The sequence below is a fragment of the Sus scrofa genome, chromosome 15 (genome assembly GCF_054392235.1).
Source record: "Sus scrofa isolate SSC_HxYL_T2T_F1_AM1 chromosome 15, Sscrofa_HxYL_maternal_Yorkshire_Landrace_v2.0, whole genome shotgun sequence".
Taxonomy (NCBI): Eukaryota; Metazoa; Chordata; class Mammalia; order Artiodactyla; family Suidae; genus Sus; species Sus scrofa.
In genome coordinates, this window is record NC_139397.1 from 131,642,165 (window position 1) to 131,657,845 (window position 15,681).

At 36.4% G+C, this 15,681-nt stretch overlaps 1 protein-coding gene across 1 annotated transcript in view; it reads right to left on the minus strand.

Annotated features, from left to right (window-relative positions):
- ABCA12 (ATP binding cassette subfamily A member 12) overlaps window positions 1-15,681 on the minus strand; it is a 353,621-nt gene that overhangs the window by 17,532 nt on the left and 320,408 nt on the right. The window contains exons 43-48 of the mRNA XM_084999025.1: window positions 13,178-13,232; window positions 12,438-12,615; window positions 10,704-10,819; window positions 9,527-9,686; window positions 8,163-8,416; window positions 5,829-6,033 (exon numbers count right to left, since the gene is read on the minus strand). Coding sequence (XP_084855151.1) covers window positions 5,829-6,033; window positions 8,163-8,416; window positions 9,527-9,686; window positions 10,704-10,819; window positions 12,438-12,615; window positions 13,178-13,232 — 968 coding nt within the window. The remainder of the gene's footprint in view (window positions 1-5,828; window positions 6,034-8,162; window positions 8,417-9,526; window positions 9,687-10,703; window positions 10,820-12,437; window positions 12,616-13,177; window positions 13,233-15,681) is intronic.

Genomic DNA, 15,681 nt, shown 5'->3' on the forward strand with positions numbered 1-15,681 from the left:
AAAACTTCCTGGAGTTCCCATCGTGGCTCAGTGGAAACAAATGTGACTAGCATGAGGATGCAGGTTCGATCCTTGGCCTCACTCAGTGGGTTAAGGATCTGGTGTTGCTGTGAGCTGTGGTGTAAGTCACAGATGTGGCTTGGGTCTGGCATTGCTGTGACTATGGCATAGGCCAGCAGCTACAGCTCCAATTAGGATCCTATCCTAGGAATCTCCCTATGCTGTGGGTGCAGTCCTAAAAAGACAACAAAACAAAACCTTCCAACAAACAAAAGCTCAGGACCAGATAGCTTCACGGGCGAATTCTATCAAACACTTAGAGAAGAGCTAACACCTACCCTCTGAAACTCTTTCAAAAAATTGTAGAGCAAGGAACACTCCTAAACTCATTCTATGAGGCCATCATCACCCTGATACCAAAATCAGACAAAGATACCACAAAAAAAAAAAAAAAGGAAATTACAGGCCAATATCACTGATGAACATAGATGCAAAAATCCTCAACAAAATACTAGCAAACTGAATCCAGCAATACATTAAAAGGATTATACATCATGATCAAGTGGGATTGATCCCAGGGATGCAAGGGTCCTTCAATATCCACAAATCAATCAGTCAGTGTAATACACCACATTAACAAACTGAAGAATAAAAACCATATGATCCTCTCAATAGACATGGAAAAAGCCTTTGACAAAATCCAACACCCATTTCTGATAAAAACCCTTCAGAAAGTGGGCATAGAGGGAACCTACATCAACATAATAAAGGGCATACATGACAAACCCACAGTGAACATCATTCTCCATGGTGAAAAGCTGAAAGAATTCCCACTGAGATCAGGAACAAGACAAGGATGTCCACTCTTGCCACTACTATTCAATATAGTTTTGAAAGTCCTAGCCACAGCACTCAGAGAAGTAAAAGAAATAAAAGGAATCCAAATTTGAAAGGAAGAAGCAAAACTATCACTATTTTCAGATGACATGATACTATACCTAGACAATCCTAAAGACTCAACCAGAAAACTGTTAGAGCTCATCCATGAATTTGGCAAAGTTGCAGGATACAAAATTAATACACAGAAATTGACAGCATTTCTATACACTAACAATGAAAGAGCAGAAAGAGAAATTAGGGAAGCAATCCCATTTACCATCGCATCCAAAAGAATAAAATACCTAGGAGTAAACCTACCTAAAGAGACAAAAGACCTGTACTCTGAAAACTATAAGACACTGATGAAAGAAATCAAAGATGACACAAGTAGATGGAAAGACATACCATGCTCTTGGACTGGAAGAGTTAGTATTATCAAAATGGCTATACTATCCAAGGCAATCTACAGATTCAATACAATCCCTATCAAATTACCAAGGACATTTTTCACAGAACTTGAACAAAATATTTTAAAGTTTGTTTGGAAGCACAAAAGACCCAGAAGAGCCAAAGACATCCTAAAAAAGAAAAACGGAGCTGGAGGAATCAGGCTCCCTGACTTCAGACTATACTACAAAGCAACAGTCATCAAAGCTGCATGGTACTGGCACAAAGACAGAAATATAGATCAGTGGAATAGGATATAAACCTATGCACCTACAGCCCACTAATCTATGATGAAGGAGGCAGGAATATACAATGGAGCAAAGACAGCCCCTTCAACAAGTGGTGCTGGGAAAACTGGATGGCCACATGGAAAAGAATGAAATTAGAATGCTTCCTAACACCATACACAAAAATGAACTCAAAATGGATTAAAGACCTAAATATAAGACCAGACACTATAAAACTCTTAAAGGAAAACATAGGCCAAACACTCTCTGACAAAAACAACACAACATCTTCTCAGATCTACCTCTTAGAGTAATGACAGTAAAAACAAAAATAAACAAATGGGACCTAATTAAACTTAAAAGTTTTTGCACAGCAAAGGAACCCTAAACAAAATGAAAAGACAACCCACAGAATGGGAGAAAATATTTGCAAATGAATCAACTGACAAAGGATTAATCTCCAAAATTTATAAACACCTTCTGCAGCTCCATACCAAAAAGACAAACAAGCCTATCAAAAAATGGGCAGAAGATCTAAACAGACAATTCTCCAAAGAAGACATATGGATGGCCAAAAACCACATGAAAAGATGTTCAACATCACTCATTATTAGAGAGATGTAAATCAAACCCACACTGAGTTACCACCTTACACCAGCCAGAATGGTCATCATCAAAAAGTCTACAAACAATAAGTGCTGGAGAGGGTGTGGAGAAAAAGGAACCCCAGTACAGTGTTGGTGGGATTGTAAATTGGTGACACCACCATGGAAAACAGGATGGAGATTCCTCAGAAAACTAAAAACAGAACTACCATTTGATCTACTAACCCCACTCCTGGGCATCTATCCAGAGAAAACCATGACTCGCAAAGACACATGTACTCCGATGTTCACTGCAGCACTATTTGCAATAGCCAAGACATGGAAACAACCTAAATGTCCATCGACAGAGGAGTGGATCCAGAAGATGTGGTACATATACACAGTGGAATATTACTCAGCCATTAAAAGGAATGAAATACCAGCATTTTTAGCAACATGGATGGACCTAGAAATTATCATGCTAAGTGAAGTCAGTCAGACAATGAGATACCAACATCAAATGCTTTCACTGACATGTGGAATCTGAAAAAGGACAGAATGAGCTTTACAGAAGAGATACTGACTCACAGACTTTAAAAAACTATGGTTCTTAAAGGAGACAGTTCAGCAGGTGGGGGGATGTGCTGGCTTGTGGGATAGAAATCCTATAAAATCGGATTGTGATGATCATTGTACAACTATAAATGTAATAAATTCTTTGAGTAATAAAAAAATTAAAAAAAATAAAAATAAAAGGATTGTACCCCATGATCAAGTGGGATTTATCCCAGGGATGCAAGGATTCTTCAATATCCACAAATAAAATAGTGTGATACATCACATTAAGAAACTGAAGAATAAAAACCATGTGATCCTCTCAAGAGATGCAGAAAAAGATTTTGACGAAATCCAACACCCACTGCTGATAAAAACCCTTCAGAAAGTGGGCATAGATGGAACCTACCTCAACATAATAAAGGGCATATATGACAAACTCACAGCTAACATCATTCTCCATGGTGAAAAGCTGAAAGAATTCCCACTAAGATCAGGAACAAGACAAGGATGTCCACTCTTGCCACTACTTTTCAACATAGTTTTAGAAGTCTTAGCCATGGCAAGCAGAGAAGAAAAAGAAATAAAATTAATCCAAATTGGAAAGGAAGATGTAAAACTAACACTGTTTGCAGGTGACATGATGCTATACCTTGAAAATCCTAAATATGCTATCACAAAACTGTTAGAGCTCATTAATGAATTTGGTAAAGTTGTATGACATAAGATTAATACCCAGAAACCTACTGCATCTCTATGTTACTAACAATGAAAGATCAGAAAGAGAAATTAGAGAAACAATCCCATTTGCCATTGCATCAAAAAGAATAAAATACTAGGGAGTTTCCTTTTGTGGCTAGCAGTAACAAACCTGACTAGTATCCATGAAGATAGCAGTTGAATCTCTGGCCTCACTCAGTGGGTTAAGGATCCGGTTTTGCTGTGAGCTGTGGTGTAGGTCACAGTCATGGCTTGGATCCCATGTTGCTATGGTTGTGGTGTAAGCTGGCAGCTACAGCTCCAATTTGACCCCCTAGCCTGGGAACTTCCATGTGCCATAGGTGCAGCCCTAAAAATACAAAAAAAAAAAAAAAAAAAAAAAAAAGATGGGGGGGAGAATAAAATACCTAGCCTAGGAATAAATTCTACCTGAAGAAGACCTATACTCTGAAAACTATAAGACACTGATGAAATGAAATCAAAGAAGACACATACAGATGGGAAGATATACCATACTCTTGGATTGGAACAATCAGTATTGTCAAAATGACTATACTAACAAGACAATCTCCAGAATCAATGCAATCCTTATCAAGTCACAATGGCATTTTTCACAGAACTATAACAAAATATTTTAAAGTCTGTTTGGAAGCATAAAAGACCCAGAAGAGCCAAAGCAATCCTGAGAAAGATAAATGGAGCTGGAGGAATCAGGTTCCCTGACCCCCAGCTATACTACAAAGCTGCAGTCATCAAAACAGTCATCATGGTGCTGGCACAAAAATAGAAATATAGATCAGTGGAACAGGATAGAAAGCCCAGAATTAAACCCATGCACCTATGGCTAACTAACCTATGACAAAGGAGTCAAGAAAATACAGTGGCGAAAAGATAGTCTCTTCAACAAGTGGTGCTGGGAAAACTGGACCACTGCATATAAAAGAATGAAATTAGAATACTCTCTAACACCATACATAAAAATAAACTCAAAGTGGATTAAAGATCTAAATATAAGACCAGATACTATAATATTTTTAGAGGAAAACATAGGCCAAACACTCTCTGACATAAACCACAGTGATATCTTCTCAGACCCACCTCCTAGAGCAATGCCAATAAAAAGAGAAATAAATAAATGGAACCTAATTAAACTTAAAAGTTTTTGCACATCAAAGGAAACCCTAAACGAAACAAAATGACATCCCACAGAATGGGAGAAAATATTTGCAAATGAAGTGACAGACAAGGGATTAATTTCCAAAATAGATAAACATCACCTGTAGCTCAACACCAAAAAAACAAAAAACTCCATCAAAAAATGGGCAGAAGATCTAAACAGAGAGTTCTCCAAAGAAGACATACAGGTGGCCAAAAAACACATGAGAAGATGTTCAACATCACTAATTATTAGAGGAATGCAAATCAAAACTACTATGCAGTACCACCTTACATCGACCAAAATGGCCACCATTAAAAAGTCTACAAACGATAAATTTTGGAGAGGGTGTGGAGGAAAGGGGACCGTCTTACACTATTGGTGGGAGAATATAAACTGACACAACCACTATGGAAAACAGTTTGGAGATTCCCCAAAAAACTAAAACTAGAATTACCATAGTCTCCAGCACTCCCACTCCTGGGCATCTATCCAGAGAAAACCATGACTTGAAGAGATACCTGTATGCCAATGTTCACTGCAGCACTATATACAATGGCCAAGACATGGAAGCAACCTAAATGTCCATTGACAGAGGAGTGGCTATAGAAGATGTGGTACATGTACACAATGGAATAGTACTCAGCCATAAAAAGGAATGAAATAATGGCATTTGCAGCAACATGGATGGACCTAGAAATTATGCTAAGTGAAGACAGTCAGACAGTGAAACATAAACATCATATGCTATCACTTGTATGTGTAGTCTAAAAAAAGGATGCAATGAACTTACTTGCAGAACAGAAACTGACTCAGACTTTGAAAAATTTATGGTTAGCCAAGGAGACATGTTGCGGGGGGATGGGCTGGGGGTTTCAGATGGAAATGTGAAATTAGGTTGTGATGATGGCTATACAACTATAAATATAATAAAGTTCATTGATCTTTTAAAAATTTTATAAAGAAAAGAAAAAAAGAAAAGAGCACCCTGCACAGACTTGTTGACTGCAAGTTCACCCAGGGAGGACAGTAACTTGGGAAGGGGCTCAGGACTTGGTGGATGGTGAGTCCTCCCTGCCAACAGGGAAGACTTCTAGGGTAACACATGAACGGATGTAAATTATACATATAGAGGCCATCAAAATATTCAGTGGTTCACTTTCATATTTCTAAGCAAGAATTAAGAAAAGATAAAGATTTTTATTTGTCATTTACCAGGTCATTATAAAGCATACTTAGAAACAAAACATAGTTCCTTACCTCCCCAGCGGGTATTCCAATGCTGATGTTGTTTACAGCTATAATCTTTTTGTGGATAAGTTGGTAGGTCTTTGTGAGACGGTGGAGTTGTACCAGATCAAATTCACTTGCACCATTCTCAACTCTTAATCTCTCAGCCTGCACATCCTCATCTTCATCTATTTTCTCAATTACAGGTGAGGAATTAAATTTTCTGAAGAAGAGTCTAAAAAATGGACCCAATGATTTTCTATCAATGATTCTGAAATGGTACCACTCAGTTTTGACCTATTTTAATGAGTTCTCACTTCACTAAAAGTGTGCTATCACATACTAGGTTTTTAAAAAAATTTTTTTTATGCATTATGGTACCCAAATAACTTAAAAATTAGTATGAATGCTCTTTACAATATTCACTGATATAACTGAGAAGCAGTTTTTGCTTTCCATGCCTTAATAACTTATGGATCCACTATTTCAATTCAGAATCTTAATTTCTTAACAAGGAAATTAGTTTAGGTCTGAGAGTTAACTTCCTAACAGAAAACAGAATCAATGCTTATATAAGCCCATGGTCAATGATTGCCTTTAAAAAAAAATCCTATTTTTTCTTTTGTCATCAATAATATGAATATTATTCTATTGTCTTTTTACTGTGAATGTCTTACCTACAATCTGGCCAGTATATTATGGTTATCAGCCCTGAAAACTCACTGAATCTCAAACCTACTTCAGCATCTTGCCTAACAAATACCAAAGCAAACCAATTCAGATTTTCCTCCCAATGTCCCAGTTTCCTTTATAATGATATCCCCAGAGATTCCAATTACAATGCTTTCTTTGACTCTTCCCCACTCCAAAATCCACTCATGCAGTCAGTCTCCTGGCACTGGAAATTCCTTTTAACAGCTAGTCATCGATCATTTTCTGTCTGTTTCTATTACCATCACAGGCTTTCATTTTTTTTTCCTCACCTAGATTTATCCAGAAACCTCAAACTGCTCCAGTGTCTCTGACTCTTCCCTTCCAATCTCCATGATCTCCACAAAAATCACAGCTCTTAACATACCATTTGATTCTGTTGGTTTCTGTTCAAAAACTTTTAATGTACTACTTACTATTTGTTCATTGAATAAAATCCAAGTTATCACTCCTAACCAAGCAATCGGTAGACTCCAAATTTTCCAGTCTCACATTTTAGCTCCTACGCTTTCATTACATTTAATCTATGCTCTAATCAAATTGTATTACTCATTTCTCAAATATGCCCCAAGACTTTTCTATCTTTGCTCTTGTCTTCATTCATTATCATTAACTTGTCTTATTTTTCAATAGATGAAACATTCATTTCATGTATTCAAAGTAGAATGGTGGAGTTCCTTGGTGGTTTAGCCAGTTAAGGATCTGGCTTGTCATCGCTGTGACTGGATTTGCTGTGGTGCCATGAGTTTAATTTCTGGCCTGGGAACTTCTGCACAGCCAAAAAAAAGGTTCTGAAGAATATTTAGTGAAAAGTAGTTTCCTTCAACCACATATAGTTCTCTTTAGCAGAAGCACTCATAATTAGAAACAGTCTATGCATATGTATGCATAAATAATACATATTTCTTTTTTAAAACTCAAATGGTAATATACTTCATATGTAGTTCTGAATCTTGAATTTCTCAATAAATATTAGAAGTAATCTCAAATGTTACATAGTGAAATGCATCATTCTTTCTAATGCCTGAATAGTGTTTCACTTATAAATTATGCATATAATTTATTTAACCAGTCCCTAAAGGGAGGACATTTAGATTGTTTTCATTCTTTTGCTATTAGAGATGGTTATTATGATAACTTTATACATACATAATTCTGCATATACGTGAGCATATCTGTTGGAAAAATTCCTAGAAATAGAATTACTAGGTCAATGGTATGTGTATTTCTTTCTATTTATGATTTTGTCCTTACTTTGCTTGACCCTTTTTTCCCAAATTCATTGCTAATATGCATACTCAATTCTCTTTCCCCACTTCTACTTTCTATCCTTCCAAGCTCAGCTCAAAGATTACATCTTTTGTTTATATACATATTTTTTCTCCATCACTATATCTTGGTCTCTTTAAGACTAACAATAGTGTTCATTTAATTTTATGCTCTCACTTTACAACAATACTTGCAAACCCATAGTAAGGTTTGATAAGTACTTACTGAATGAAATAAACGGTGAATTATGCTACAATTTTTAAAAGTTTTTTGAGCAAAACATCTCCATATTCCTAATGGAAATGCTTAGATTGTTGACCCCTCTCTGAATACTTTGAATTGAGTTTTGTCAAGGATATCAAACACTGTTTTCATTGTATTTACCTGTATTTCTTTATTAGCCACTCGTTGATTAAAAGTCGCAAGAAAAAGAACATAGTTCCTTGAGAAACCAAAGCCACAAACATTGCACCTAGTTTATCCATTTCAAAGGTTTCACTAGGATATTCCACTCCATATGCTTTTAAGAAGTCTAGGACTGACTGCTGTTGAGAAAGTTCAATCAAACCGTAGCCAAAACAGAATTGTGGGAATATCAGGAAAATGCGCTTGAGGGTTTCAGAAATAAGTTCTAAAGTCTGAAATAAGAGGAATAAAAATAAAGCTCAGTGTTAGTCTTCCAATAATTGACAAAAATTTGAAACTAGGTGAGGGTAAATATTGAAACCTGAGAAGCTTATCTAGATTGGCAATTATTTTACATACATGCTGAATTTACATATAAACATTCACTGTAACCAAACTGTGGAGATTTATTACTAAAATACCAGCAGAAGAGGATTATATATATTCTTTGAGATAGTTGAACATGTGCCAAACCCTGGGGGAAGACTCACTTCTGGACCTTCCATAGCTCCTAGGAATGTAGTAATAGCCAGGTGCTGGCATGGGACATCTATGGGTAGGTGCCTGAGTAAAGGAGGTATTTAGTATAGTAAAGTTTCAGAACCTAAAATAATTCCTACTTGAAAAGGGAATAAAATGATAAAATGGCATGAAAGGAGAGACAGTCTATCTCAATGAAGAGCAAACGGCTCATTTTCATGTTATTCACACTTGGGACCAACCACTGCCACCTTACGAGTTTTCTTCTTCTGGAGTGTGCTTGTCCACACCCAACTTCATTTCCTTTCTGTTCTTTTCCATTCAATTGTCTGGCACTGTTAGAGCTTCCCTTCTCAGTAACCATAATTGTCAACTCTAAATTCAAAGTGATGCTTACAATGAAGTAGACGCCAAAGCATGACTGAAAGGGAATGAATTAGGTTTTTTCTCTGTGGATGTTCAAGTGAATCTTAACCCCTAATCGTATAACTAAGTCATTGTCTTTGTCCCTACCTATACCATAACAATTTGTTAATGAGTCAAAAATTTTCTCTGACTGATTGGCTGCATGATTTTTGTAGTGCCATACAATGTATCTGATTTCATCTCCATTCCCCTACTTAAGACCATCCATCACATGACAATAGTTTTCACACTGCATAAATACAATCATAAACGTTAACCTAGGTGGAGCCTAAAATAATTGTACAAGACTGTAGTCTCCCCTCTACTAAATTTAAGAGTCAAATGAAATTCCTCTATTTTATTCAGAGAATGCAAATTACAGAAAATCTTTCCACCTTGAACATACTGAAGCATTTGATCAATTTACTGAAGTCTAGCAGACTAAGAAAGGACCTTACCGGATCATTAGGCTTTTCCTTGGAAAGAAAGTACACCACCGACAGGGAAACAATGGAGTTGATGCCAAAAAAAAGGTTGATGCAGACGTAAGTGATGAAAGCCATTCCTGTTTCATGGAAGAGCCCAGCCAGCAAGTACATCCAGGAAAATGTGGCATACCTTTAGGATAATGATACTAAGACTTAAAATATGGCTTAATTATTCTTTACTACATAAGTAAATAACTTAGATGGCATTATAAGGTGAACATAAACATTAGGGCTGAGTTGTCAAGCCTTGTATTTTCTGTCTTTTATCCTTTTTATTAACAGCAGCCAAAAAAAAAAAAAATCCAAAGCACACCTTTTAAATAATAATAAAGGAAGGAATCCTGATAGTCTGACATCATTACAACTACAAATTAATTTTTCCTGGAGATGGTGTTACCCTGCCCAAGCAAGACCTTTTTTTTTTTTTTTTTTTTTTGCTTAGAGATATGAGTTTATTGATATATATCTTACAATTTAAAGTTGAGGGGGAAAAATGACACTATTGTAGGGAGCTAAGCAGACAGAAACTGGATATCCTGTTTTGAGCAAATACTCAAGAAACTTTTGGGGTAAGGAAGTAGAACTAGAGACAGATCCTTCATCAGCTACAATGGCTAACTAAATGGACACAACACATACACTCAGGGCAGAGAAAACTGTTATGCTAAGCATTGATTATATCAAACTATTACCTATATTATTAAGAAACAATATTATGTATATGTTCTTAGGCATCCATAAAAATATAAATGAAAATAAACATACATGAATATATTTACTTTTTAAGGCCATATATACTTATATATATTCACAATTTATTAATACATAAGTTCAAATCTGTATTTACATTTTCTGATTATTCTAAAGCTTCCATTTTAATCTAAATTAAATTACATATGTAAATGTATAAGTGTGACACTGGGCACCTAGTAAGTACTCATTAATGATAGGTATTACTACAAATAACAACATAATTTTCAAAAGTATTACACTGTACAGACTATAGACTAGCAAGTGTAATATATTGTTAATCATTACTCATGACTAATGAAACCCCAAGACAATTGTAAATTAGCTAATGAGATTTAGGTTCTGTTTGTATCTAGGAGCACTTAATTCAGTTAATTCTTCTTTTGTTGCAGCTTACCCAAACAGCAGAAGTAGGAGAGATACAGCGCCTAGGTTGTTTTCACTGTAGAAGGCAGGTAACTTGAAAATTGCAATGACACCAATAGAAAATGCTACAGGCACCAAGTAGAAGGCCTATGGGAATATGTAAAACAATGCTTAACATGTAGCAAGTATTTTTTTTAAAAAAATCAATAGCCCTTCTAGTTTAAAACTGTAAAAAACTGACCTAGAAACACTTGAAGAAATGAATTTTTATCTATGTTCCTGTTACTTGTAACAGTTAATTCTACATTGTTTTCACTCTAGAATTTGTTTCCTGCAATATTAGGCTAGTCTCCATCTTTATAGAGATACTTGGGGTCCCTGGTGTTCCTGCCTCCAGGCTTTAAGACTTGGAATCATTTGGTGGCACAGTTTCAGTGAGAAAGTTAAGATAGCTAGGTGTTGGTATTAGATTCAGTCCTCAAAGTATCGATTTCATTTTGAATGCTGGAACTGTCTCATGGTTGATTTCTAAGGCTTGGTTATCAGTGTGAGCCACTCTGTGCAAAACAGCAGGGCAGCAGGTACCATACATTCTTAGAATCACGAGGATATGAACAAAGAATTCAGGGTTTCATTGGCAAGCAGAAATATTAAATGCTGAGAAGTATGCCCCAAGATGCACACAATGAAAGAGAGGGTAATTTAATTTGGGAGGAAAATCTCCTAAATTTGGAATAAGCACCAGATATGCAATAACAAAATCTAAGTAATAAGTAGCCCTTCACAGAAGTATGTACTTTAAGCTTTCTTAACACATTAAAGCTCCTATTAAGTCTAGAGGAATCACTACCATTCTTTTAGATTTGAATTCTACAACAAATGCATTTCAGACCTCACTGGGCACATTAACCAAATGGATACGCAGTTAATTACTCTCCAGCTCTTCAAGCCAATGGTCTTTACTGCAACTCAGACAATTTCACCGTAATCACCAGGCAAAGACCTACCCATCCTGGGCTTTTGGCCAATACTGGTACATTTGGAGTCAAGAAAAACCATCTGAACTTTGGGCCAATTTTATGCAAATAAGAGAGCTATCAATGAAATTAATCCTTTATTTTCCCTACTAATCTTCTCTAATATGTCATTCAGCAGAGACTACTACTTTAAAATATTCGCTACTGGTTGGTTAAATTTTTATAAGCTTGATTATTAGGTACCATTGGGTGGGCTATTCTCTGAAGCTTCTGTTTCTCCACAGCAGTGGTTCTCAAACTTCAGTGTACTTCAAATAATTTGGTGAGGGGTTATTAAAAATGCATGTTCTCTAGGAGTTCTCTTGTGGTATGGTGGGTTAAGGATCCAGCTTTCAGTGGCCTAGGTCACTGCTGTGGAGCAGGTTTGATCCCTGGCCCAGGAACTTCCACATGTCCTGGGCAAGGCCAAAAAAATGCATATCCTCCAGGCTCCATTCCCAAGATATAGATCTCACAGGTCTGGAGTGAGGACCAGCAATATGCATTCTAACAAATGTCCCGGAGAAGCTGATTCAAAAGGTCCTCAGATCACAGAGATAAGGACAGGCAGGTGGATTTCTCTTTCCTCCAACCACTGGATGAACATAAGCCTAATGCAATATATTTCTTTAAAATTTACTGTCTTTGTGGCAATAATCTGAACAAACTGGGGTAAATAAACCTCAAATATAAAACTGTCTTCTACCCAAACCAATCCTGTCCTTCCCCCAAAGACACAAGTTACTCACCATGTCATAAATGAAGTTTGTTACCCAGTAGCATGTGACACCAATGCCTGAAATGTGCTGCAGCTGCTTGGCTTTGGTCTGATGCTCCCGTACAATATAGGTGACAAAGCTGGCAGTGGTGACAGAGTAGCCCATCAGGATGGAGAGTGCCACTAAAATATCGATTAAGCTGCTCATTCTATAGTGAGCAATAGGGAGAGGAAAGCACACATAAGTTTTTGGAACGCTTTCCCTTTCAGAAAGATTCATGGCTAAAGCCATCAACAATACGGTACAAGAGTTAGCTGTGACACAAATAAGTCTTCCTGCAAGGCAGCCAGATAATATCTTCTGCATGACTTGGCTGTGACCCTGGGATAAATGTAGCTCTAGTGCATCTGAATTTACTAGGATATTTGATAGAAAAACCCCAGTCTCCAAGGGTTACAGGGTTATGCGAGAGGTATATCATTCTTGAGCATAGAGATTGTGCTTAAATGCTATGCAGGGAAGCTGAAATGATGAAGCACTTGACTTATAAAAGCAGCAGATCCTGTGAATCTATAGTCAACAAACTCTACTTGGCAACCTCACTCTACACACTGTCAGAAACTTCCTTTTATTCCAGTTAGTGACTTATATTACCAGCTCTTCTAGATTGACATTCATTCAGATACAACTGTGATTTCCAATTATAGCACTTTATACAGAGGCTTGGATATGCCAGAGAGATAGCAGTGACACCAGATATATCTGCTTACGTGGCTTGTTCTTGGTCTTGCACTCCTGGATAAGGATGGCTATACATGATGATACCTTAAAGAAAAGAGAGTTCTTTTCATTAGTAGGTATTCAGTTAATTATAAATACCAACTTTAGATGAATAATGTAATATTTTCTAAAGAATTTTAATTTGGGGATATTCTTTCAAAAGAAAATGATTCCCATCCACTCCCAGTCACATCAATGCCATACAATTGATGGCACTCACTCTTTCTTTCTCTCTCTTTCTCTCTCTCTCACACACACATACACCCACACACACGCCCCAGTTTTTTCCACATTGTTACAGAATTTTGAGGGAAGGGGCAAGAATTTACACTTCTTATGTGGTATGTTTCCCCTCTATTAAACTTAATTAATTGTTTTCTACTTTCTCCTCTCCATAGTCATATGTATGTTTGTATCAGTGGAACTTTAGATATGTATGACATTTAAAGAAGCAACTCAAAGGGAGACCAATTATGTGAGGATCTCCTAAAGAGGAGACACTTTCCACCCTCATCTCTTTTCATCGTGCCATATTGGATATGGCAGGGAAATACTGTAGCCTGAGAAGAAACTAGCTGGCTCCAGAAAAATAGCCACTTAATTCCAATATGGTTCTTAATTATTTGTATCTCCCAGCATTAGTTATACTTTCTGAATTAGAAGCAAGGTTCTTTCCTCCTTTTCCTGAGAGGAAAGTTGGTTAGCCAGAGTCAAAATGGGCTGTCAAGTTTCCCAAAGGACACGGTGTAGAGGCAAAACCTATACTGTCTGAGGAACTTTGGGAAAGAACGATAGGGGATAGGAATGAGTATACCCCTTAAACATGTTTTCCTGTAGGGTTATAAGCTGAGCAAGAACTTTCTCACTTACTGATCATATAGCATTATGTTCATTACATTGGGATATGAAGGCTCTTTCACAACACCCAACTATTATAGATTATTCTAAAGTTCTATTATTTCCATTAACTTAAACTTATAATTTTTATTAGCGTATGACATATTTTAAGATTGAATTCTGCAACTGTTATATGTGGAAAAAATATATAGTTAAAATAAAACAAAGAAATGAACAGCAATAATAGTCAATTTGACCTATAATTTTAATCACATCATTGGGGGAATGCAATTTTCTTATCTTTTATATAAATTAATGGACTCTCTTTTACTGAGATTCAATTTTCCTTGGGCCCTATTTAAACCTTGTTGCTAGATTATAATATAGACAAGGGGAAAACACTTCTCCTAATTCTGATTTGTATTTCAGAATCAAGAAATACTATTTCATCAGAGGAATCTTTACATTTACAGTTGCTCCACCATGAACAATGCTGCTGAACCAATTCTCTTGTACATATCTTTAGCTGAAAGATCAAGTAACAGTATTAGGGTTTGGAATCTATATTACAATCTTCTCTGTGGGCTTGACAGCATCCAGCAAAATATCTTTCTTTTTTTTTTTTTTTTCTTCACCTGTTGCATGTGGAAGTTCCCAGGCCAGGGATGAACCCAGGCCACAGCAGTAACAACAATGGATCCATAACCAGCTGAGCCACCAGGGAACTCTCAACATAACCAGCATAACATCTTGAGCACAGTATTTAGTCCATGAATGCTTACTGAATCTCTTAAAATCTTAAAATTTCAATTTTTTTCCTCTACATAAAATATATATTAAAAATAACACATTTTCTGTTGTCTGTCTCTATGCTTGTAAACCTAAAATGAGTCACTTCTCATTGACCATTGTTACTAAGGCAATAAGGATAAACACTAGGATGGAGGAAACAATGTGTTACTATTTTTGGAAAAGAGCCTCATTGTGTAACATTTGTTAGCAAAAACAAGCAAATTTGTATTCTTTGGGAAGAAAGAACAGAATTTCCATGTTAAATTAACCGCTAGAGGGAACCACATGAATATAACAGATACTGGCATTGCAAAGGAAAACTAATTAATAGATTTTTATTAGCATGTTAAAATTCAAAGAGAATCAACTTTACAGCTAAAGCAAAATCTCAATTCACATAGAATCCAACAAAGACGCCTTAAAACAGCTAGTGTAGTAGGGGGGCAGGTGGTAGGAAAATAATTGAGCTGATTTTTAAAGACAACATTATCATGGTAGATCCTACAATGCATTAGAAAACAATAAAAGTATTTTCAGGTGACATGGATGTCTGCTTTGAAAGAAAAAAAACTCCTTCCAGAGAAGGTGGAAAGCTATCACTTTCATAACTCTGTATAAGAAAAGTTAATAAAAAACAGAAGGCATACTACTACTACTACTAATCGCTATATAACTCAAACTAAGCCTTATTTATTTATTTATTGGATGCCTTGTGGCATATGGAGTTTCCTGGCCAAGGAATGACTCCAAGACAGATTTTCGACTTATGCCACAGCTGTGGCAATGCTGGATCTTTAACATACTGTGCCAGGCCGCTGTGCCAGGATCAAACCCATGTCCTTGCCACTGCAGAGACACCACTGAT